The 25,225-nt window shown below is 36.0% G+C and overlaps 2 protein-coding genes across 4 annotated transcripts in view; one reads left to right on the top strand and one right to left on the bottom strand.

The window, feature by feature from the left end:
- The window catches only part of LOC127628883 (protein phosphatase 1 regulatory subunit 12B), a 39,698-nt gene extending 34,000 nt beyond the window's left edge, over nt 1-5,698 (top strand). Inside the window, exon 7 of one of the 2 annotated variants that reach the window (XM_052105835.1) lies at nt 4,229-5,698. In XM_052105835.1, coding sequence (XP_051961795.1) covers nt 4,229-4,315 — 87 coding nt within the window. In that variant the 3' untranslated portion in view covers nt 4,316-5,698. The remainder of the gene's footprint in view (nt 1-4,228) is intronic. The other variant, XM_052105834.1, reaches the window with a different exon arrangement.
- Nucleotides 5,699-10,251: 4,553 nt separating this feature from the next.
- Nucleotides 10,252-25,225, bottom strand: part of syt2a (synaptotagmin IIa) — a 42,991-nt gene continuing 28,017 nt past the window's right edge. Inside the window, exons 4-9 of one of the 2 annotated variants that reach the window (XM_052105118.1) lie at nt 19,434-19,565; nt 17,853-18,020; nt 17,440-17,607; nt 15,653-15,770; nt 13,833-13,966; nt 10,252-12,260 (exon numbers count right to left, since the gene is read on the bottom strand). In XM_052105118.1, coding sequence (XP_051961078.1) covers nt 12,045-12,260; nt 13,833-13,966; nt 15,653-15,770; nt 17,440-17,607; nt 17,853-18,020; nt 19,434-19,565 — 936 coding nt within the window. In that variant the 3' untranslated portion in view covers nt 10,252-12,044. The remainder of the gene's footprint in view (nt 12,261-13,832; nt 13,967-15,652; nt 15,771-17,439; nt 17,608-17,852; nt 18,021-19,433; nt 19,566-25,225) is intronic. The other variant, XM_052105119.1, reaches the window with a different exon arrangement.

Here is a 25,225-nt window from a genome sequence, read left to right as displayed (position 1 = left end):
AAGCCATCTACTTGGTCACGCGGAGAGACAAGCCTCTTCGTCATCCATGTTGCCCATACTCATGTCCTTCAACAGATCAGCCTGGTATGCCTGTAACACTGCCAGAGTGTGCAGGGCAGCACCAGCCTAACCTGCTGCCTGTTAAGCCTTATCCACAAGCGTGGAGGTGGTCCTGCACGACATTTTGGGGAGAGTGGGTCTCTTTAGCGATGATGCCGAGCCAGGCGAGAGATAACCGCAAGTGTCTCTTAAACCAGCGGCATCACTGAATACCACCGTGTCTCAGCACATACGATAGTTTAATATGTCGACGTCGAGGGCACAAAGACACAGGAACTATAAAGATTCCTCCATGAACGAGAAAGCTCGTCATGGAGGTCATCATATAAAGGAAGGGACTGATATAACGTTTCCTTTTCTTTTTTTTCTTTTTTGGACACCAGACATAAATTTGTCTTCTAGTTTGGAGCGTTTGGCCTCAGCCACTTTATTATAGTGCGTTGAATGGTGGGTACTCAAAGTCCACAGACTCAAGAGATTCAGTGTCCCCCTCGTGAACTGAAGAGAAGCCAAATTGCACTTCAGGCTCACGAGAAGGATCAGCTGGATCAGGGGAGAGAGCGAGCGATAGGGACGGACCCGTCTCTCGCTCCTCAGCCAGATCAATGTGAGAGCCCCACGATGAAAGAGTGGGTGCTGGCTCTTGGAAGTAAGCAAGACGAGGGTGAAGCATTTTGACTGTAAACAGATTGCACACACCCCGCCCCAACACAAGAGCAGCATGCTCTTCCACCAAACACACAAAACAAAATCGGTGTGTGTCCGTTTCAGCCATAGAGCGTAAACACGGGAACACACACTGCTTGCTTGGCTTCACACTCATTCTTGGAAAGGAGAAACGGTTTTCTGCGCACTGCCTAACAAATTCTAACTCCTAACAGAGGAAAGAAAGTTCTGACAGCTTGAGAAGCAGAACAAATTATCTGAAGATGCACCTGTGACGCATCTATTTTTAGCCCTGCTACAGGTGCATCCAATTGATGTCACCAGCAGAGGCTATAAATTCTAGTCAATTTCATTGACGTGTCACAGCTGGTCACACCTAAAGCTGTTCCCAAAGCGCTAAAATCAGCGCAGCATCAAAGTGTAGCTTTTTAACAGGGAACGGAGGTTACATTTTTGTGAGTCATGAAGATATGGCCAATAACCTGCTAAAAAGACCAGCTTAAACAGCATGCAATTTCCTTGCAGGTATAGGCTGGTTTATGCTGGCTAGTGCTGGTTTGGTGTTGGTCTTACTAGTGGACTATCATAGCCATAGCTGGTGAGGCTGGTTGACCAGCATGGTCTTTCTGATGAATCTGGTGAAGCTAGTTTAAAAGCCTTGTGACAAGTGCCCCTAACACAATAAAGCTGGAGACCATTGTGTAGTGTCTACTAGTAGTGCACTACTGTTTAAAAAAAAAAAAAGAATTAACTTCCCCATTGAGAAGCTTGATTTGTTTTTCTTACAAGTTGTCATGAAGGTGAATGCAGGCTTGTTCCATTTGTCCTTTATGCTATTGTTGTGTTTGTCCAGCACATATTTGTTGTTGCCTGATGATTTTTGCATTCTTATTCTATCTGTTTTGTTCTTCCTCTTTAAAGTCATCATGAAACAGCATTTGCAAACACATTTTACTTCCATAATGTGATGTATTTTAATGAGAAAAAAATATAGTGGTTATGTAAGAAACATAGCCAGCAGGGGCTAGCTGAACCATGCTAACTATCCAGACCTTAACACCTTGGTGGCGCCAGCCAAACTGTAAAGTCGCTTCATATGTAAATAAGTAAACAAGATCAGATTTGATTGATTTCATGTAGATTTTAATATTTTACTAACTCAAATACACTAATCCTATCCATTTTCTTCCCAAACTCTCTTTAACGTTACCTCACACTTGTAATTCCCTGCCCTTTCTATATTCTCAGACCCTTCCTGCTCTGGCTCGACTGCAGGCTCTCCGTAGGGGGAACGAGCGACTCCTAGTGGAGAACAAAGCCCTGCTCCACACACTCGCCCTCCTTTCTCAGATGGCTTCTCTCCCCGAGACGGAGGATCTCTAGTCCTTTGCTCTGTCTCTTTCTCTCCCTCTTTCCAGTTCTCCATTGTACCCCATAGTCCTCTTTCTGCAACACTCTCAGGCAGGTCTCTCTGTCTATTATGTTTGTCTTGCATCACAGAGCTTTCCGTTAATACTTTCTTTCTTTCTTTCTTTCTTTCTCCCTTTCTCCCTTTTTCTCTTGTGGGTCTGGTGAAGGGCATCCCCTCACATTCCTACTGCAGACGATGACTTTGAAGATATTTTTAGCTCTTCCAAACCCATGACCAAACTTCTCCTCTGTACTCTAGCAATGTCAATATGAAATCACTGCTACAGAACTTCTAAATACTAGTAGGACTATATCTATCAAACATTAGTTTGTTTCTTCAACTTGAGGCATTTTAGGCGCTGTGGACTTCTAGACAGGCTTGTTAAAAATCACACTCTATTTTTCTTCTAATTTGTCTAATATAATGTCCAACAGTATTAGTACATGCATCACAGATGATTTCTGTCATTTTGTCTTTTTTTCTGAAATTCTGTGATGGAAATAACATTTTTGAAATAAAATGACTGACTTCTTTGCCTTACTAATGCTAATTTCAAAGCTAACATTTTATGTATCTTAAAAACAAAAAAAAAAAACACATAAATAATATTTTCATACTTTTCGTATCATTTGGAAACATTTACAGCTTGATTGGAAATTATCTCAAGCATCTCAAGCATGCTCTTCATGGACTCTTTTGTCAACTTGGCAAACTGTGAAAATGGCACGAAAACTTTGGGACAGTCATTATTATCCTTTTCACACAATAATATATTGTAATGGCTTATGTTTATTGCATACATTTTTGAGATTATCATAACAAACAGACCCAAGAGCAGAGGAACAGTTCAAAGAATTTATTGACAACAAATAATAGATTCTGTGCGTTGTGGAAGTCAGGAATAGAATCATGCAATCCTCCATTGAAGCTTAGCTGACACGTATCAAACTGGAAGGCAACCACACACCAGACACATGGGCAACAAACAGATACACAAGACAAGAACAACTAGGCTGATAGTTATCTTTCTGATAAATATGCGTGCCTTTATTACTTAAAATATCAGTTTATCTACCCTGTGTTGAGAATTGCTAAAATGTCCTCAGTGCTGTGAGACTCTGTCTCTCTCTCTCTCTCTCTCTCTCTCTCTCTCTGTGTGTGTGTGTGTGTGTGTGTGTGTGTGTGTGTGTGTGTGTGTGTGTGTGTGTGTGTGTGTGTGTGTGTGTGTTTGTTTGTTTGTTTGTTTGTAAAAGATAGTGTTTTTATCCAAAGCCTGGAAAGATGTGAAATGAAAGTCATGAGATGCTGGCTTTGCTCTGTTGTTAAATCTTTTGTAGTGCTGGCATTGCTATTTTACTTAGAGCACTTTTAGGAGGAGATGACCCAGAAAACCAGCCTTCTCTCTGTTTGCCTTGTTTTTTACCCCACTTATCTGAATACCACAGCATGCATCAGCACATATTCACAATGCAGTGTGCCAACTGCCATTCATACCACTATAAAGGTGAATTTAAAAATAATAGGCCTACATTGTTATCTGTTGTGATATTGAAACTTTGAAACATCTCTTGTTGATTTGTTAACAAAAGAATTTCCACAGCATGGCTATATTACATATTTTAATTTGTGCACCAAGTAATTCTTTTTGTGTTGTTTTATTTTTTATCTGCACCTAAATAAATGAATAGCACTTTTTCCAAACAGTATGCTGTCCACTCACATGAGATGAAGACTTCAGTCATATCAGCGGCCTAGAAATAGTGGCTTTATTATACGTAAAGTGGGTTTGCCCCCTGATGGTGCTCACCATGTTGAGATCACATGACCAGACAAATATTGCTGCTACTATCTCATTTGCTGCTGTGGAATAAATTAATCATGGGTGACGAATGCACCTGTAAATAGTGTATTTCTTTAAGGGTATAATTAAATAATAATAATAAAAAATAAAAAAATGGAAATTACTTAGTGCACCTTTAAATTTGTCTTATCTTATTGATTGTAGAAATTGTAAAATTTCTGAGTTAATAATCCATAATCTTTTTTTTGTTTTACCAAAACCTAACTTCCCTCTCTCATTATGAATTCCAGGTTTTGACAGAACTCAAATCTGATAACCAGCGACTGAAAGATGAGAATGGAGCCTTAATTAGAGTCATCAGCAAACTCTCCAAGTGAGGAATTACATGAAGCAAAGAAAAAAACACTTGGGTCAACACTGAACAGAGAGAGACCAAATGGGAGAAACCTCAGAACTTCAAGTTTCACAATGTCCTCCATATACACCAACCTGATCAGTATCATACTTGATAATGGGTTTTTGTTAGTTCTCTTGGCATATCATTTCCAAGGTTAAGATGTTTTCACAAAACCAGAGATTTACCCTGCTGGAAAATCCAGCAAAAACCTGCTTAAAGTGGTAGCTGGGTTTACATGGTTTCCGAGTTGTCAAAGCTAGTCTTCTAGATGATTGACCGGTTGAGTTGGGGCTGACCTGGTAAACCAAATTCATCAAGTTGGTGAGAGCTGATAGACCATAGAAAGATAGATCTTAGATTAAGCTAGTGGAGAGCTGGTTGAGCTGGTTAACTATGTTTCAAAAAACAGCTTGAAATGGTTGACCAGCATAGCCACCTGCTGGTATGACCTGTTTTTTCAGCAGTGTACTTAATTACAAGTGTCACTGTAGCCACAATTTTGGTTTCAAGGAGGTGCCACAACTATGTCAAATAAATTAAACTTGTTCAAGATCATAGGAGGAAGCTTTCTAAACCATGCTGAAAAGACCAGCATAGAATGTTTATGCAGGCTGGTTTAAGCAGGTTTTGGTGCCAGTCTAACTGGTGGACCAGCTTAGTCATGTTGTTCAACAGCAAAACTTACTTGGTCTGACTGGTGAAGCTGGTTTGCCAAGGAAGTCTTGCTGGTTTTGCTACTTCAGAAGCCTTTTGGGAACACACCAGTATCCAAAACACCAAATACTGTATGCTGGGACCAACTGTGCCGGTCTTTTCAGCAGGCAAGAGCTAAACAAACTGTCATTATTTTATATAGTATGCAATTACACACAATCCGATCCAATTGTCCTAAAGCAGTCAGGTGTCTTAAATTGGTCAATTACTTTTCTGAATCTCTTCCAATTCATTGTTAAATGGAACTTTCCCACTGAGAAATGATGTTACTTCTTATAATCTACTTTCTGTGCAAGTCAACCCATTTGTCCAGGACTTTGTTGTTCTGTCTACTTTTTTAATAACAGTGTTTTCTATATGTAATGAGGTTGAAGAATTGTTATATAGCACCCTTGTTGAATGTGTTTTATATTTATTTATGCTTTCTGGATTTTATTTCAGAGTGTATATGTACAAAACAAAAGCACATCACTAGTATTGTTTTTTTTTCTTCATTTTTCATCATTTTTAACCTGTAATCTTGAACCAATGCTCACAGCACTTTGTTTATGATTGTGTTAACTGTTTGCCTATTATGACTATTAATTAAAGAAACACACCACAAAATGCAAGAAAATATTGTCACATGACTTATTATGTGTGGTGCTGCCCTCTGCCTGCTTGCTTTCTGAAATGATTAGCTATATAGTAGGTGTGGGTGAAAAACAGATACAAATGTAAGTCCTTTTTTACTCTAAATGTCAACTTTCACAACTACATCTGAAAGTCACATGTGGTGGTTTAGTTTCACTTTCACATTTGAAAGGGAAAGTTAAAGTGTTGATTTAGAGTAAAAAAAAGCATTTAAATATTGTTCTGTTTCTCACCAACACCTATTATATCCCTTCTGGAGATATGCATTTCAACACTGCAGTCATATGGATAACTTTTATATTTCCTTTATGTGATTTTTTTTGAGCTTCAAAGGTCTGATCACCATTCACTTGCATTTTATGGAATTACAGAGCTGAAATATTCTTTTAAAAATCTTAATTAGTGTTCTGCTGAAGAAAAAAATTCATACACATCTGGGATGGCATTAGGGTGAGTAAATGATGAGAGAATTGTCATTTTTGTGTGAACTATCCCATTTCTCTATCATCTCAGCATTGTTTTGCTTTTAGTGTCTGTGAAATACATAAAATGGTCAAAAAGTGGTCTTATGAGCATCTGAACAAATTATATTACAGTATTTTAGTATTTCTGTGCCAGCAATGTACAATATTTAAATATCCATCTAAGTTCCATGAAATATATATATATATTTTTATCAGACCTCTATATAGTTTTTAAGACACTAATCTGTATGAGCTGCTTCTGAAACAACAAATGCTCCGTTTTAATTGTAAGCCAAAATCTGGCAGTGAAGATGGAAATTAATTTAGCAATTTAGCAATAAAAAACGTACTATAGAACATAATAATAATAATAATAATAAAACAATATTATTATCATCATCATTGTTATTATTATTTTTGTTATTATAAAGAACAAATCAAATCATAATAATGGAAATAAAATGAATTATTAATAGAATTATTGGTTACATACTAGACACAAGAACTGTTTCTTCCTATGTTAAATTCCCATGTTGAAATTTGTTAAACAACACCACAGTGAGACAGAAATAAGTGTAATTAAAAGGCTTTTATTTTTACCATTTGTTTCAGAACAGAGCTGGTAACACATATGATACATCTTTAGAGCTATTTGGTTCCCTTTATGTCTTTACAAGGATGTACCTTAGGAAAAGTCTGTGAGCAACGTTTTGTCAAAGTGTCCCATCAAGGGCTAAAGCATGCGATTGATCCACACTAGGCACGACATTACTTACATGAACACACACACACGCACACACAAGAACACTGGAAGGTACAAACAGGCCTGAGGGCCAAACCCTCGCAATCTCCCACTGACTAAAAGAACAGAACACAACAAATAGAAAATAAATACAATTCCATATAAGCAGAGTGAAATGTGCAAGAGAAAACAAAGAATAGAAAAAGAGATCCAGTGGCAAGCTTTTGTTAATTTCCCCCAAAGCACTTGCCTAGATGTGTGACTATGCAAAAGCAGACATAAAGACATCAGCTCTTTTGTGGTAACACTTTATAAAAAGGTTCTGCATGTTAATATTAGTAAATACATTTGGTATCATGAACTACAATTAACAATTATTTTTATACAGCATTTATTAATATTAGTTATTGTTCATTTATAAAAGCACTATTGTGTATATTTGATAGTTGTTCATACAGTAATGAATTAACCAATGTTAATATACAACTTCAAATGTTGTTTTACATGTTTGAGTGTAAATTTTAGTAGTAAATGTAGAAATTCACATTAACCAAGATTATTAAATGCTGTAAAATTCAGCTATTGTTCATGGTTAGTTTATGTTAACTATTGCGTTAACTAAAGTTAACATATACAACCTAATTGCACAGTGCTACCTTTTTTGCTATTTTGTTTGTTGGCTAGAATCCAAAGAAATCTACAAAAATCATTAAAATGTCTCTGCCGTGGGTGCCAGAACAGTCTCTCTTTCAGTTGTACAACATAAAACACTCAAACTGAATGAACACTCTGAATCGAAACGTTTGCAACTCATTGAAACCCTTTTTTGTGTTGTTCTCAAATATCTTTGCTTGCAAGCAACAACTCTGTTGTAGACAATTAGGAATGTATTGTGCATTGTGCATGCTGCCATATAGGCAGAATGGCAGTGTTTGATTAAATAACAACAAATGATTATTTATTAAAGGGCCTATGCATTATTGTTGAACAGTTACACACACTCAAACCCCAAACATTTTCTGGTTATGCTGATTGAAATTACTTGGACAAGTTAAATTCTGCATAATTCTAATACATTTCCAATAATTTAAATTAAATAAATAGATAGATAGATATCCATTTGAAAGCATCTACATGTTTAAGTAACATTTTCCTATATCAAATATTATTTTTATTGTTACATTTGCTTATTATTTTTACTTAATTTATTTAATTAATTGTATTATTACATTAATAATGAAAAATAATTATAAAATTGTTAATAATATTTGCATTAAAAGGCTTAAAACATCTGGAACTTTGTACGTTAAATGTTTCCATGGTTACACAACCCTTTTAAACCACCCTTTTGAATTGCCCTTTGCCCCTAAATGCTTGTGTGTATATACATAGTGGAATAGCAACAACTACACCAACCAGTGTACAAACAAACTTCCCTAACACAGTTTGTGTTAAATCAAGGCATTTACAAAACTCAATAAAGATATCCATAATACAAACAAAAAACAAAAGAAAATCAAAACATTGCAAAAGCATTATTTAGAGACTGACAATTGCAAGTTAAACTGCCAATAATGTTCAAATCAGCACACTTTTAGGAACCTGTCCAGCCCCAAAGCTTCACAGACTAAATTAATTGTGAGGAGACACACAGGCCTATGAAAGGAGGAGACATTTTTAGAATCATCTTAAGTACATCTATATAGCTGAGCTCCAAAGATTTAAGCTCTAGTCTTATGGCTTTATCTTATCAACACTCACTCTCACGCACACTTAATGTTTATTGGCTAGTTAAATGCTGTAATCATGTAACATTTCCATAAATAAAAGCTTTTAGAAAGCAATGGGGACTCCAAGTTTTCTATAACACGATTAATACAATTGTGCTAATGCAACTTTGTTGCCAAAGGTATAAATCAGTTGGTCTGAAAAAATCACGTAAGAATGACATAAAGTCAGATAAAATGGCAGTAAACGTGACTTCTCTTATTGGCACTGATTGTGAAAAAGACAAAAATTATAATAAAGTCTTAAATGAGAAAAGGAAACTTTATCTACTTCATAATGATTTTGTATGATCCAAAATTTTGCATCATTGTTCTTATAAGATGGGGGAAAAGATTCAGACTTGGAGCCCCCTACAGAAGTTTTTACTTCTTAGAAACATATTTTAACAAAGACACTCACAAATATTATAAAATTAAGATAAATAATCATTTGGAATAAAATCAAGTAATAAATATGTTAATAAATTAATAAAAAACAAAAACAAATCTGCTTTAACAACATTAGTAGACGGCAAGCATGCGGCTACGTTTTCATTCTGTATTAGTCCACACAAAGCACTTAACATATTTGCTCATGATGTTCAGGCATGGATTGAATCTGAAAATGAAAATTAGTCTAGTGTAGTTCATATTCTCTCCAGTACCCACTCACGGAAAATAAATACATATTTGTTTTCATTAGAAAATATACACAGTATGGTATCCCCCTCCTTTTTGTTATTAAAATGACAAAGAACACCTACTTAGGTACACAACATATTTTTGCTTCATCTTTGAAACATGCACATCTTTTTATTGTAACATGCAGTATCATAAAGTAGGAACTATGCATATATAGGTAAAACTACACTATGGATTTGAGGAGAGGGTTATTAATTGCAAGATTGTGATTTCTTTGTTTACGCTTTTCGTAATATGGGACACATTTGTGTTTGAGAGTAACCTCAAAAATAACTTACAATAACAGAGTAAAAATAGACATTGATCCTTAAATGAAGTGTGTTTCAATATAAATAGAAAAACCATGAAATTGTATAAACATGTAATAAATGATAAATAAATGATGAATAACCACACATTCATTAGGCTTGCAAAGAGACATAAAAATATCTAACTGCACTTTGAATGTGGATGGAAGAACCTGCAATTTCACAATCAACAGAGCTATTGCAACCGAACGTGGCTTGTCAGAAAATATGCTTCTTTGAATATGGGTAACTGCATGGTAAGTACAACCATTTCTTCCTCAAATTCACTCTTGGCTCTCTAAATGTAGCATTTGGTCTGATTTAAAAAGGCTATGCACATCAGTGGCATAGCCACGGGTGTGCCAGGGTGTGCAGCTGCCACACAAAATGTAAGCTTGCACACCTAAATCAAATAGCAGGTTTTCTTTTTTACGCTTTACTGTTTGCATCATGTCAGACATGGTATTATACTTTATATATTGGCTTCGTAATTAACATAATAACAGTATATATATATATATATATATATATATATATATATATATATATATATATATATATATATATATATATATTATTATTATTTATTTTTATTAACCAAACCTCCCTATACTCCATAAATACAAAGAATGCTCAAAAAGCTTTTGAATCTTCTTACAGTTGTGCATTCTTCTGTTCAACACAATGCATAACTGATTTATTTCTTATCCACAATTAAGTTTTATAACCAATTAATTTAACTAAAACCTGGTGTGTTTTTACATTGTGCAAATTCTACCATAATTTATATTTGTGTCTTTAGTATATTTTGTAAAATAATAATGAATCATTCCAAACTATTATTATTATTATTGATGAATTATGAAGCCTCATATTTTTATATCATTTATTTTTTAAAGTAATTTAAACTACACAGAGATTAAAATTCATTTTATTATATTTCACTTAATTGTGCTTTTGTTCTTGCACACCCAAGGTCTTATTTCTGGCTATGCCACTGATACACACTAAATTACGCTCTAAAAATAAATGTAGATCAGTTTCAGGCGTGCCATTTGCTAAATTCCCCAACTAGTAAACAACTTAAGATATCATCATTGCTAAAATATGTTCTCCAGGCAATACAAGTATCAAATGCCAGAAAATGAATCTATATCATTTAATCATAGTTCATCAGTGAAATCATATTCTGAGATTTGCATTGTCAAACGATGAATCACCCACTGTAAGCACTAAAGCAACATTCAGATTCTAGAAGTTCCTTGTATTGTTAACAAATGCAAATTTGAAAACTTGCATCAAGAATGCAACGTCACTAATCGATAGAGCAACATACATGTAGTGCCAGTAGTGCAAATAATTTCAGCTGTTTGGTCAAATGTGAAGTAAATAAATACACACAAGTACACAACAATGCCCTCTGCCAAACTCTCACTCCTTGTAAGAACTTCAGGTTAAAACCAAAATTAAAAAAACATTAATAAACAAATTCTGGAATAAATTCTTAATGAGCAGGTCCAGAAGGTAAAAAACATGAATCAAAGCAACAAACTCCCAAATGCAGGTAAAAATACTGATAAAAACAAAGTTATCGACTAAAACAGAAACACACGTTCATTTAAAGTGCTCAGGCAGAATACATTTAATACAACAAATCAAAGCGAAGAAACAAATACACAAATGCTAACAGGGAGATGTCCCTGGAAGCTAAGAATTGCTTATTTTGTGATGTTTGAAGGCTTGTCTCCTTTATGTCAGGGTGTGTTAGGATGTTGGGCAGTGGAAGAAGAATGGAAGAAGAGGTTGTTTGCAGGCAGTGTAATCGATGACACCTGAAAAATTCCTTCTTGTTGGGTCAGGAGCATCTAGTCCAAATATCTGACCATTCTCCTTTATTATAATTATGATTATATATATTTTTTTTCATTTTCATAATTATAAGTCATTTTTAATTGTCCTTTCAGACTAAACAAAAGTAACTGAATGCATTTGATCTAGATGACCAGAGAATCTAGAAGGAATGTGTTAAAATTAGGCAGTGGAATAGGCAGTGTGTTTCTATCCCTGGTCCCCGATGCAAAATTTTGGAATGCTGTGGATCTCTTGGACTTTTGGGTGAAAATGTCCATAACTCCAAGCTGTGCCAAAGAACACTCTTCAAAGGACATACTGACCTCTGAGATCGGCTGGTCTTGACGAACTTGATCTCATTTGTGTTGGGTTGTAGCAGTCGATGAGATCCAGTCGTCTTCATTTGAAACCTCTAGTGTCCACTCTGGTGGCCCATGGCTGTAATTCAGTGCTGATTGGTTGTTGAAGATGCTGTGCATGTTGAAAAGTGGAAGAAAGAAAGAAAGAAAGGTAGGGAAGTTGGGGAGGAAGTAGAAGGGAAGTGGCAGGATTATTTCTTGGCATTGAGGGCTGCTAGCGACGCGTCCACCTCCTCCTCAGGTTTGAGTGGATGCCACTGAGCGATGGGCCGCCGTGGATTTGTAAGCATGTCGGACCAGTGCCTCAGCTCAGTGCCCTGTGCTTTGCTGCCCACCCAGATCTTGCCGATGGCATCGTTCTTGCCGATCTTGTCATAGTCCAGCACTGTGATCACAGCTTGGATTTTCTATAAAAATCAGATATTGTGATTAACTCTACATAGTCTAATTGAAAAGACACACTGCAAGGTAAGCAATGATCTCTATATTTGATTGCCAATTCTCATTTTCAAAACGAGAAGACCCCATGAAATCAAAATCAAAATTGTGTGGCTTTATATTCATGTTAGCTTTGACTGTATGTTGTGTACTCATACACTGCAAAAAAAAAAAAAAAATTTTACTGAGCAATATTGTCTTGAATTTCAGTACAAATATCTAAACATTCTTTAAAAATATATACATTTTACATGAGAAGCTAAATTACATATTGTTTTCAGATACATCTGACACGATTTTTGATTCAAAGTGAAAACAGGATTGTTTTTCTTTTGCCATTGGCAGATAGTTTTTTTTATTGTTTAAGGCATAAACTCCACTAAGTATTGTACAATTTTTGTGAAAAGAAGACTTAAAGGGATAGTTAACCTAAAAATGAAATTTCTCTCATCATTTACTCACCCTCATGCCATCTCAGATGTGTGTGAACTTTCTTCTGTAGAACACAAATTAAGGTTTTTTGAAGAATATTTCAGCTCTGTAGGTCCATACATTTCAAGTGAATGGGTGCCAACATTTTCACGCTCCAAAACGCACAAAAGTCATAATAAAAGTAACCCATACGATACCAGTGGTTAAATCCATGACTTCAGAAGTGATATGATAAGTGTGGGCAAGGAACAGAACAATCAACTTTTTTGCTTGAAATTCTTCTCCCTTCTCAGTGGGGGGGCGATATGCCTGTAAAATGTAAATCACTAAAAACACAAGAAGAATGTGAAAGTGATCTGTTTCTCACCCACTCCTATCATATGACTTCTGAGATCTAGACGTTGATTTAACCACTGGAGTCAAATGGATTACGTTTATGCTGACTTTATATGTCTTTTGGAGCTTCAAAATTTACCGAAAAATTATTAATTTGTGTTCAGCAGATGAAAAAAAGTCGTACACATCTGGGAAGGCATAAGGGTGAGTAATTGATTAGAGAATTTACATTTTTGGGTGAACAATTTCTTTAATATCCTGTGTTTTTATGCTTTTCAAGTAATTTTTCTTGTTTTAAGAATGTTTTAATATTTTTACTGTAAAATACGACTTTTACAGTGTAAAATAGCATTTTACAGATATAGCATTTTTTCCCAGGAAAAATATTGATGACTTCCCTTGAACTTAAGCGTGTATACAATTTTTAGTGAAATCAAATGCGCTCTAGAATGAGAATGTCCCTCACCCTTAATAAAAGTTGCAAATCATGCACACAAAAATGTATTTTCTTAATCAGTGCTTTTGTCACTTTCCAGTAAAAATATCTAAACTAAAATATATATTTGATTAAGAAGAAAAATGTCAATGAGATGTGATGTAAACTGAAGGCTATTTAGTTGTATACAAAAGAAAGAAAACTTTTATCGACGAGCCATTTTCATGTCTATATGGACGGCATGACATTGACCGATTCCACAATAAAAAACTCTGACAGGTGAGCATGACTGAACACAAAGAAGGAAAAACTTTATATTGAGTCCTGCAAACTCTACCTGCATTTGGTCCTGTGGAATCTCGAAACTGAAGGACTCGTTGTAGTACGGGTTCAGTGTGTTCTTCTTCACTGTTGTCTTCTTCTTTTTCAGTCTCTTTCCATTTTGTAGAAGATGAATCTTCACATAAGGATCTGTAGAGACAGAGCATGTTCAAACATACATTTATAAACACTTGACATTCTGTTATGTATTTTGCTTACATTAATGCCAATGAAAGAATTGGACAGAAGCTTCAGTACTGTGTATTCCACAAAAAGACTTCTCTAAAAACTAAAGCTGGTAGCTCAAGCAAAGTTTTTCATGCAGAGATTAAGCACTTTTTCATCCAGATCAATCAAATTGAATACATTTTCTGGCAAAATTCTAATATTTGATGTTATCCAGAGTGTCCTGCTGAAAAACCAGCTAAAACCAGCCTAAGCTGGTTGGTTTTAGAGGGTTTTTGGGCACTTTTAGCTGGTCAGGCTAGGGGACACCAGGCCAGTTAAACCAGTGGAGCACTATCTTGACAGGCTGGGAGGCCATTTTAAACCAGCTAAATCCTGGTTTATAATTGACATACCCGCTTGATCGCGAGGGCCGGTGCGCAGCATGTAACATCATCACGGATGTTTCCTAGACTTCGCAATGCTGTATTTTGCTAGGTCGTGAAGATGGCTATTTTTGGAACTTTTCACTCAGTACTTTTTGGTATTTTCATTGGAGCCCCTGCCTACAACCTACACAACATCAACAATCACTCAAAAAACAGGAATGTGTGTCTCTGCCGGGATATGAGAACATATTTTAACATCCACAATTTTACACGCAGCAACTTTAAATATAGGCCAAGTCTAAGTATATTCCTTTGTGACTTTCATTTTCACTCAATACTTGAATGTTCAAACTTAAATCTTGAATGACTGTTTTGGACCCATGTTTGTTCTAATTTCTAACCCATGATTAGCCTATTTTGCCTGCAACGTGTTTTGTGCAGCTGCTGTTCTAAGAGCCGCCAGCAGAATGCAGTAGTGAGGCCTGGCTGAGAGAGACGCATGGCACAGCGCGAGCAGAGGACTGCAGAGTCGGCACGTGAGCGCAATCTGTTCTGCATGGCTAACGCTGATATTAAAGCACAAGCGTGACACAAATACACTCCGGCAGCACTGAAGCCTTCTGTGCATGTCTGCCAGAAACATTATGTATTTATATCAAAACAAATAATGAGTTAAATATGCACATATACTCTATCTTTAGGGCAGTTATTTTATTTCGATTTAAAACAGATATCTAAATATCATTGTACTATGGGCATATGCATGCATATATATGCCACTGCAGGCAGGAATAAGATGGAGTTTGTTAACTTCCACCCACTCTCTGGAGAGACATGCATTGTGTGTGTATGTGTGTGTGTGTGTGTGTGTGTGTGTGTGTGTGTGTGTATGTGTGCGTGTATTTATCACTTTGTGGGGACCAAATGTCCCCATAAGGATAGTAAAACCCAACATTTTTGACCTTGTGGGGACATTTTGTCGGTCCCCATGAGGAAAACAGCTTATAAATCATACTAAATTATGTTTTTTGAAAATGTAAAAATGCAGAAAGTTTTCTGTGAGGGTTAGGTTTAGGGGTAGGGTTAGGTTTAGGGGATAGAATGTAAAGTTTGTACAGTATAAAAACCATTATGTCTATGGAAAGTCCCCATAAAACATGGAAACACTATGTGTGTGTGTGTGTGTGTGTGTGTGTGTGTGTGTGTGTGTGTGTGTGTGTGTGTGTGTGTGTGTGTGAGAGAGAGTGCGTGCGTGCGTGTGTGTATGTGTGTGTGTGTGTACCTGAAAGTCCTCCAACATCCATCTTTTTCAGATTCTTAGCCTCAAGGATACATATGGTGAGTTTTCCAGCTGTAGGTACATAGCGCAGGGAGATGCAGATGTCGCCAAGCTTTTCAGGCTGTGTGTGTTGGGAGAAAATAAAGTAGATGCTTAACACATGTTTTTATTAGTGCTGTCAATTTAACATGTCAATTTAGTACAGTTAGTTATAAACCATTATGCAATAAAATATAGTTTCCCCTGAGCCACCAAACCATACTTGAGAGCAAGCAGTACGGAATGATTAAGGATGTTCATTTAATCCTGTATTCAGAAAAAGCAAGACAATAGAATGGAACAGAGTGCAGTTGTGTCGAGAAATGTTTGGTGTTGTTCTACCAGACTTGACGTCATGATGTTTGGTCATGCGACGAAGAAGAACCAATAAGGTTTGATGTTACCAAAGTCTCCACCATATTGGGTTCAGCCAGACAATGACCAATAGCACTTGTATTAAAATAAATGGGAGAAATTGGAACCCTTAGTATGGAGGATGTAGAAAGAAAGTCCCACCACATAGGTAAAAGAGCCAATCACCACAAGCAGAGGTACAGATATTCACTGTGAATCATTTCGGGAACGCATATGCACTTAGCTGAACAAGTTTGAAAAATAGTGGGGTTTGTTTGCAGGATCTCAACTAAAGAAGCACATTTATGAAATTATTGTTGTCAGATTTAACAGCTGATTTGAAATATGTTCTTTGATCGTAATCGACCAACCATTTTTGAGATTTTGATGTTTCCCCATTCAGGTAGATAGGACTTGTAGTGGTACTTCCATGCTTGTATCCAGAGAAAATATTTGCCCAGAAGCATTCCAAAGAAGGCCGCCAAGTGAACTGCCATACCTTGAAGGAACCTTTGTTCAATTAAAAAAGCTGAAAAACAGCGTATTATGCTCTGTTCATCATACAAAGGGATCTTATGTCTTTAGAAAATGTAGAATATGACATGTAGACTACTTAAATGACACTTTTGGGTGCTTTATTAAGTGTAAAAGTGAGCCCCATATACTGCTGTTATACTCAATTTAGCCAACAGGACTACTTTAAATGATCAATAAATTATCTCCTTTTGTGTTTTTGTATAGACAATAGTCATATGGGTTTGGAACAACATGGGGGCGAGTAGATGATGACAGAATTGTCATTTGTGGGTGAACGTTTCCTTTAACAAAGTATCTTATTCACACAGTGATTTTGGGGTAAGAAAAAAATACGGAATGAAAGAATGTATTTCGCAATTATGTGTCCTATATCTTCTATTATGTCAAGTTTAATGATTTGGAAATAAAACAAACCTACTGGCTTTAAAAGCCACTTTTAATGCCTATTCAATGATGTTCACATCGGGCACAATAATGTGATGGCTTAATTTGGGGCTTTTCCTGGCAAGCATTAAAACATATGATTATTACATCAATATTGTTTCACTTTACTACTGGAATCCTACAGAGTCTATCATGAACATATGTTAAGATCAGTGGAATAGATTTGGCTTGAACATTGTGGGGGGTGAGGGGTTACATTGATCATGGTGTAAATATTGGGGATTGTACTTGCTTGTTTTCATTATTGGGAATCTACACCCTTGGTTAAGATACAAAAAGAAAATAATTATATAACATTATGGGCATAAAAGCATGCTTAGCAGTGCCGGTTCATTAACTCTCATTATTATTAGTGCTCGACAGCTGCTCACTCTAGTTAACATGTTTGAAGTGACGTGTTAAGTGAAGAGGTTTACCTCTTCTTTCTCTGCACTGTCCAGGTCTCTCCACTGCTCAATGGGCTGTGCCAGATCCAGGGTGTTCATGGGAATCTTCACCTCACCTATCACATCGTGCTTCGAGAAACGGTCGAAGTCATACACAGACATGACCAGGGACTTTCCTCCCATTTCAGTGAATGGAATCTACAAATCAACATCAGGTGATTACAGGTGATACAAGTTACTAATTACTGGTGGTATTTGGGATAGGATGCATCAGAACGTTTTGGAATTTACACAAACTCCTAACACTAAGTGTTAAACATAAGTTAATAGTAAATGGTCAAATCTTGTGGCTAGTTGAGGAGTGGTGTGCTATTGCTTTTGTAATTACAATTTTCGCCTGGTGGATGATACAAATTTTGACATGTATGAAAAAGGTAGTGTACCTTAAAGTGGAAAGTCTCATTGAAGACAGGGTTGAGAGTTTTCTTATGCACCTTGGTGTCGTACTTCTTCTTCTTATCTGGGAGAATGAAAACTTTGACGTACGGGTCAGAGGTGCCACCACTGTCCATGGAGAGAAGATCTGCAGCTTGCAGGATGCCCACTGTCAGCTATATAATAAAATATATGCATGTCAATCTTTTAAGGTTAAAGGCCTACGAAAAATACACTTTACATTGAAATTCTTCATAGACTTTTATTTATTCAATAAATTGAATGAGTTTTTACTTGGTAAGGCTTCTGACTGGTGTACACACTGTTATACAATAGTTCAATCATCCCATTTTTTATTTATTTTATTGCATTTTCTAAAATGTCTCAAATTAACCCCAAACAGAAGATATGTTACTATTGCAGATAACGTCACAATAATAAAAAAAAATATATATATATAAAATTAATAAAATTGGTAAAACAGAGAGATAAAGCTTAAATGGTAACACTTTACATGAATGTTCCCTTTGTTCAAAGGGGTTCGATGATGATTAATAAGTCATTTATAAATCATTGATATGCAGTTATAGCAATATAAATAAAAAGGACAACTTTCATGCAATACTTGCCAAACAGTGTACATTTTAACTTACACATTATAAATGCTTAATAAATACACTTATTCATTAAACATAAAATGCCCTGATTCATAATTTACATCACAATGCAGCAAAAAGAGACTGTTATAGTGAGATTAAAAGGAGGTGTTACAGTCTGTCATTTTGCTACAATCGACCCTTGTGTTTATATTCATTACTGTAATGCCTTGACTCACTTTTGTTGTCACTTCCTTGTCACGTTGATGTCAAAATAATGGTGCTACTCCCGATTTAAATAGTCCTAGTTACCTAAAACTAACTATCTAAAAAAAACTACCTTTCAGGTATTAATGCTTATTCACAGCATTTATATATCATGACCACTAAACCAATCTGAACTTCATGTAAATAGGCTGCTAATGTTCAGGGCTCCTTTATAAATACTTCATATGTGTCCACTTTACATCAAGGTGCATTTTGATAGGTTACTAATGTTCAATAAGTGTAGTTTCACATTTATAACATGAGGTAAAATGGCTCACTATTTGGCAGGTATTGTATGGAAGTCAAATTATTATACATGTTGCTATAACCATATAGCAATTTTTTATAATGGATTTGTAAATGTATTATTAGTAATTAATGAATCCCTTTACAAACCCTTAACAAAGAGAATATTAATTATCTAAAAAGTGTCATCACTTCAATAACATCAGCCTACTGTTATTTAATTAGGTCAGAAAATCATATTAAACAAATAGGTTAATTTTTATAGTATTTTTTACAATACTTTTATGATTAAAACACATACAGTACAGCATTGGGGTCTCTGAGACCCAAGAGACTTCCAGAATGTAAAAAAAGAACAGAACAGAATGGTTAAAATATTGGGAGAAAACAAACTGAACAACAGAAACAGAAAGCTACATTTTAACAGAATTTCCTCACTCAATGCTGATTTGTTTTAACGCAAGTGTAAGGTGAGTTTACCTTGTTGTCAGAGAAGTCATAATCCAAGGAGAACTGTAGTTTTCCAAGCTTTTCCTTTTCTTTGGGTTCCTCCTCTTTCTCTTCAGTTATTCCCATGTCTATATCTTCTTCATCATCATCATCTTCCTGTTTCTGGAGAGACAAAAGAACAGAGGCGTTAAAGGAGAAAGCAGTGCAAAGGGGATGAAAGTAAATTAAGTTCTCCAATCCTGCTTCACTGGGCCAGTTCTCATCTTACCTGATGTTTGCCAGGTGTTAAACCACCTGGGTGTTACTGTATGTAACTAGTCAGCAATGACCTTGGTAGTAACCTGACTTGATTTCACTTTTCCTTTCAAGACACCATTTGCATAAAAAATTTACTTTGCAAATAACATTTGTAGAGGGGAAGAGACAGGAAAATATATATATATATATATATTACGAAAATAATTCAGAAGAAATTTTGTGACTGAAAAAATGTATTTTTGCTCACATAATGTTGCAGAACAAGTGCTCTGACAGATCATAACTTTCCACTTTCACCTTAGCACACAAAACACATAACAAAAAATGATCCTCCTCGCTGCTATTCGAAATGACAATGGAATTCAAATAGAAATGAATGTTAATTAACTTGTATTGTAATTTATTGTGATTTACTTTCATAATGATTATGTTGTAACTGTTATGTAATTGAATACAATAGTGATGTTATCTTACAAGGCTGTCTAAAACAGAACCCAACTTGTTGATGTCATTGTTATCATATGTTATTTGCTGTCAAAGTGGTCGGTTCTTCATCAGAAAAGTTGACCAGACTTCATGCTGATAGTTAAAAGTCTGGCTTTGCAAAACTAAAGCTTGGTATCAGTGTGCTCTAAAATACAAACTATTAGTGTTGAACAAATGAAAGCTCCTGCAAACAGGCAGTGTTTTAGAGGCCAGCGGTGTGATCAAGCAGTAGTTAGTAGTTACACTTGGCAAGCTCATCCATGTGGGATGCCCAACTGCATTACTACTAGAGCCCTACTGTGTCTGTTTCATGAAATCAAGGTCTTCTGAGATTTTTTATGTGTTTTGTAGAATTTATGCAGCTTCAAAAGCAAAGCTAGTGAAACAGCATATATTAGCTTATATATATAAAGCTGTCTGGTTCAGCTTTTGGGGTAGGGAGGAGGGGGGAGCAAATTATATAATTACAAGAATACAAGAAGAATGGAAGAGTTGAATCAGAATGACTCTAAATAGAGGACAATATTTGACTCACCTCTAAAAACACTCATATCAGATTACATAGCTATTTAAATGAGGACATGCAATAGACTTCTTTTGATTTTACATACAGGCAATTATAATTAACCCAATCCTATGGTGCCTTGATCCTGCCCCACACACACACACACACATACACACACACACACACACATATATAAGGTAACATTATTGTGACATTATTTCTCGCAATCTTGACAATTGCAACTTTGTATTGAATTCTGACTTTTTATGTCACAATTGTTGATATAAAGCTGCAGTTCTGAGATATAAAGTGAATATTGTGAAATATACAGTAATGTTGAGCTATAAAGATATAAGGCTCTATTTTCATGCGTGTGCAAAGCAGAGCACTACGTGCTACAACCGTGTGTACCTTCTTAGCCAATTTTCATGACAGCGCTAATTCGAAGTGCAATATTCGTGCCAGCATAAAACCCAAGTGGGCATGGGTGGGAATGTTTGCACAATCTGTTGGTGTACGCGCACAATCTGTGGGTGTATTGTGTTGTAATAAAGTGGCACAAAGCTGAGAAATAGGCCTTTGCGCTAAGATGTTTCAAAACCACTTATCTCAGTTTAAACTCAGCTCCTGCAATTGCAGTTTGGAGATTCCACCAGCAGGTGATAATAAAGTTCATTGTGGGCGGCTGTGGCTCTGGTGGTAGAGCGGGTCGGCTGCTAATCGCAGGGTTGTGGGTTTGATTCCCGGCCACATGACTCCACATGCCGAAGTGTCCTTGGGCAAGACACTGAACCACAAGTTGCTCCCAATGGCAGGCTAGCGCCTTGCATGGCAGCTCTGCCACCATTGGTGTATGAGTGTGAGTGTGAAAGGGTGATTGAGACACAGTGTAAAGTGCTTTGGTAACCACTAAGGTTAAGAAAAGCGCTAAATAAGTGCAGACCATATACCATTCATGTCAAGACACAAAATATAGTGGAACATAAAATAATATCCCTGACAATAACTGTCGTAGCTATTTTATGAAACCAATAATTATGAGATTTGTGTTAAACTATCGATAAGGTAATAGTTTATTTTCAATTATTATTATTATGTTTATATATATAATTGTATTTATGATCTAATTTATATTACCCACTGCAGCCTCAGCCTTCTGTTCTTGGCAGACAGAAGTGGAACCCGACATGGTCTTCTGCTATTGTAGCTCATTCGCCACAAGGTTTGACGTGTTGTGGATTCTTAGATAATATTCTGCTCACTACAGTTGTACAGAGTGGTTAACAGAGTTACCATAGCCTTTCTGACAGATTGAACCAGTCTAGCCATTCTCTGTTGACCTGTGTCATCAATAAGGTGCTGCCGCCTATTCTGCCGACAATCATACCTTGGTTGAAATCACTGAGATAAAAAATGTTCCCCATTCTGGTGGTTGGTGTGAACACTTACTGAAGCTCCTGACCTGTATCTGCATGATTTTATCCATTGCAATGCTGCCACATGATTGGCTGATGAGGTAATCACATCAATAATTGGTGTACAGGTGTTTCTAATAAAGTGCTCGTTGAGTATATAAAGTAGCTATTGCGAAAAAGAAAGTCATAATTCTAAAATATTAAGTTTTACTTGTGAGATAATAAGTCACAATTGTGAAATATAAAGTTGCTGTTGTGAGATATAGTCAGAATTGTGAGATATAAAGTCACAACTGTCAGATATAAAGTCAAAATTGTGTGATATAAAGTCGATAAATAAAGAAATTATGTTGAAATTGTGAGATAAAATCATTATTGCAAGATATAAAGTCGCAATTCTATATAAATGTGCAATTCTTCTATATAAATATGCAATTCTTCTATATAAATATGCAATTCTTCTATATAAATGTGCAATTCTTCTATATAAATGTGCAATTCTTCTATATAAATGTGCAATTCTTCTATATAAATGTGCAATTCTTCTATATAAATGTGCAATTCTTCTATATAAATGTGCAATTCTTCTATATAAATGTGCAATTCTTCTATATAAATGTGCAATTCTTCTATATAAATATGCAATTCTTCTATATAAATATGCAATTCTTCTATATAAATATGCAATTCTTCTATATAAATGTGCAATTCTTCTATATAAATATGCAATTCTTCTATATAAATGTGCAATTCTTCTATATAAATATGCAATTCTTCTATATAAATGTGCAATTCTTCTATATAAATATGCAATTCTTCTATATAAATGTGCAATTCTGCTATATAAATGTGCAATTCTTCTATATAAATGTGCAATTCTGCTATATAAAGTTGCAGTTGCATGAAATAAAGTCAATATAATCAAAACTGTAAGATATAGTCTCAGTTGCAAAAAAGTTGCAATTGTGAGTTTACATTACGCAATTGCAAGAAATACAAACTCACAATTATGACAAACTGTGTGAGAATAAAAGTCAGTTACATATTTTATTCTGAGGTGGGATCCGACTTCCACATAATCCCAAATCCTGCCTTTTACAACAACATTTAAAAAATAAAATAAAACCTATTTTATTTATTGAACTTTAAGACATCTAAATTTAAGACATCCCCAATAAATCCTTAAAATGAGGTTTCAACAGATTTAACTCACTTCTGGGAACAGTTTGTCCCCAAATTATAATTAAGTAAATCCACACACACTCAACAACACACATACTGTACTCATTCCCTCTCTCTCGCAGAGACAAAAAAGCATAATTTCTTATATTTAACAGGCATGATAGAATGTGTTCATGCATGCCAAGCCACAAAATGCAACCTCTGAAAATATTCCTTACTGATTGTATAATTAATAGAGCCATACCAAAGAAAACCCTTAGAATTCTGGCATTATATGATTATGAAGATTAGTGATGTAACAGACTAATGCAATATTCCTAATATGAAAAGTGTTGGACATTCCGAGGCAGTCATGCTAATTTACAGTGCATTCATCTTAGCAAAGGTGGCAGATGGAATAAGAAATGGTGAAGGAGAAATCAAACACCAAAAATACATTCTGTGTGTGTGTGTGTGTGTGTGTGTGTGTGTGTGTGTGTGTGTGTGTGTTTGTTTATACATTCTGTATAAATCTGGTTTAATACTCATAATTCAAATCGCTTAAAACATTATTATTATTTTTTTTTATTGTAAAAATGCAGAATTGTTTTTGTGAGATTTAGGTTTAGTGGTAGTGTCAGGGGATAGAATCTATCTATCATCTCTCTCTCTCTCTCTCTCTCTCTCTCTCTCTCGTGCGCATGTGCGGTGTGACTGTGGGGAGCGTGTGTTTGGAGTGAGCGTGTAGTTGCTGTGTGAGGTACGAGTGTTTTTTCTCTATCTCTTCTCTTTTCTTTATTTAGTTGTCATTCTTTAGTTACAGTTTGTGGTTTTCTTTTCTTTTTTGTGGAGATTTATCTTTGTAAAAAGGAAAGTAAGTGTTGTGTCTTAGCCTGGGTGTCAGCCCCGCTTGTCGGGAGCATGGCTGCCCCAGGCAGCGGGAGTTTTAACTCCTGACAAGGCGTCATGGTGTCAAAATAGATTCTGCTGCTGGTGTGGAGGGATGCAGTTTAGCGGTGGGAGAAGTAGTTGGTTGTGAGAACATTGTATCGGCGTCCCGTATGAACAGCGCTGTTGTTGTATTTGTGAAGACTGTTGATCTAGCAAATGAGTTAGTGCAAAACGGTGTTGTGATTAACGGTATTTTTACACCAGTGCTGCCGTTGTCTACACCTTCAAAAAGGTGACGTTATCTAACGTGCCACCATTCATCCCAAACGAAGTCTTGATCAAAATGCTTGCCCGCTATGGTAAAATAGTTTCTCCGATTAAGATGATTCCGATTGGTACCAAATCCCTCTGTTAAAACACGTTGTGTCTTTTAGGCGATACGTTTATATGATCCTGCAGGACAACCTTGACGAACTAGATTTGTCGCTTAATTTTAGATTTGAGGATTTTAACTACGTTATCTTTGCCACTACGAACAACATGAAGTGTTTCAACTGTGGCGAGATGGGGCACTTGATCCGTGCGTGCCCAAGTAACGGTAGACAAGATAGGCCAAATGAGGGACCTGTACAGGTGGTAAATGACGGAGATGCTGTGAATGTTACCGAAAATCAGAGCGTTGTTGCGACTGTCACTGATAATGAGGTAGCTGGACCAAGTTCAGTGCAGACAGCAGCTGCTGTGATTGTTGCTGAGGCAGTGGATGTAGAGCAGATAGTTCGCTCTGAGGAAGATGAAGCTATGATGGTTACTGTGGGCGAAGAGAATAAAGTGGAGAATGGAGACGCTGTTGCTGATGCCGCGGACATTCTTTCTGTTAATGATGATGAAGCTGCGATAATGACTGAGCTGGATGAATGTGTTTTTAAGACGCCACAGAAGCGAAGTTTAGGGCAACGTCCTACAAAACGGCAAGCGAAAAGAGGTTTCAGTTGTGATCTGAGTCAAACGGACACTGAAAGTGAAAGTGATCTCTCGGATTTTAGTGTTACGTGCAGTTTGCCACTAAGTGGTTTTTCTAATAGGGATTACAGTGCGGAGGATAT

The sequence above is a fragment of the Xyrauchen texanus genome, chromosome 35, assembly GCF_025860055.1.
Source record: "Xyrauchen texanus isolate HMW12.3.18 chromosome 35, RBS_HiC_50CHRs, whole genome shotgun sequence".
Classification (NCBI taxonomy): Eukaryota; Metazoa; Chordata; class Actinopteri; order Cypriniformes; family Catostomidae; genus Xyrauchen; species Xyrauchen texanus.
This window is presented reverse-complemented; position numbering and strand designations above follow the sequence as displayed.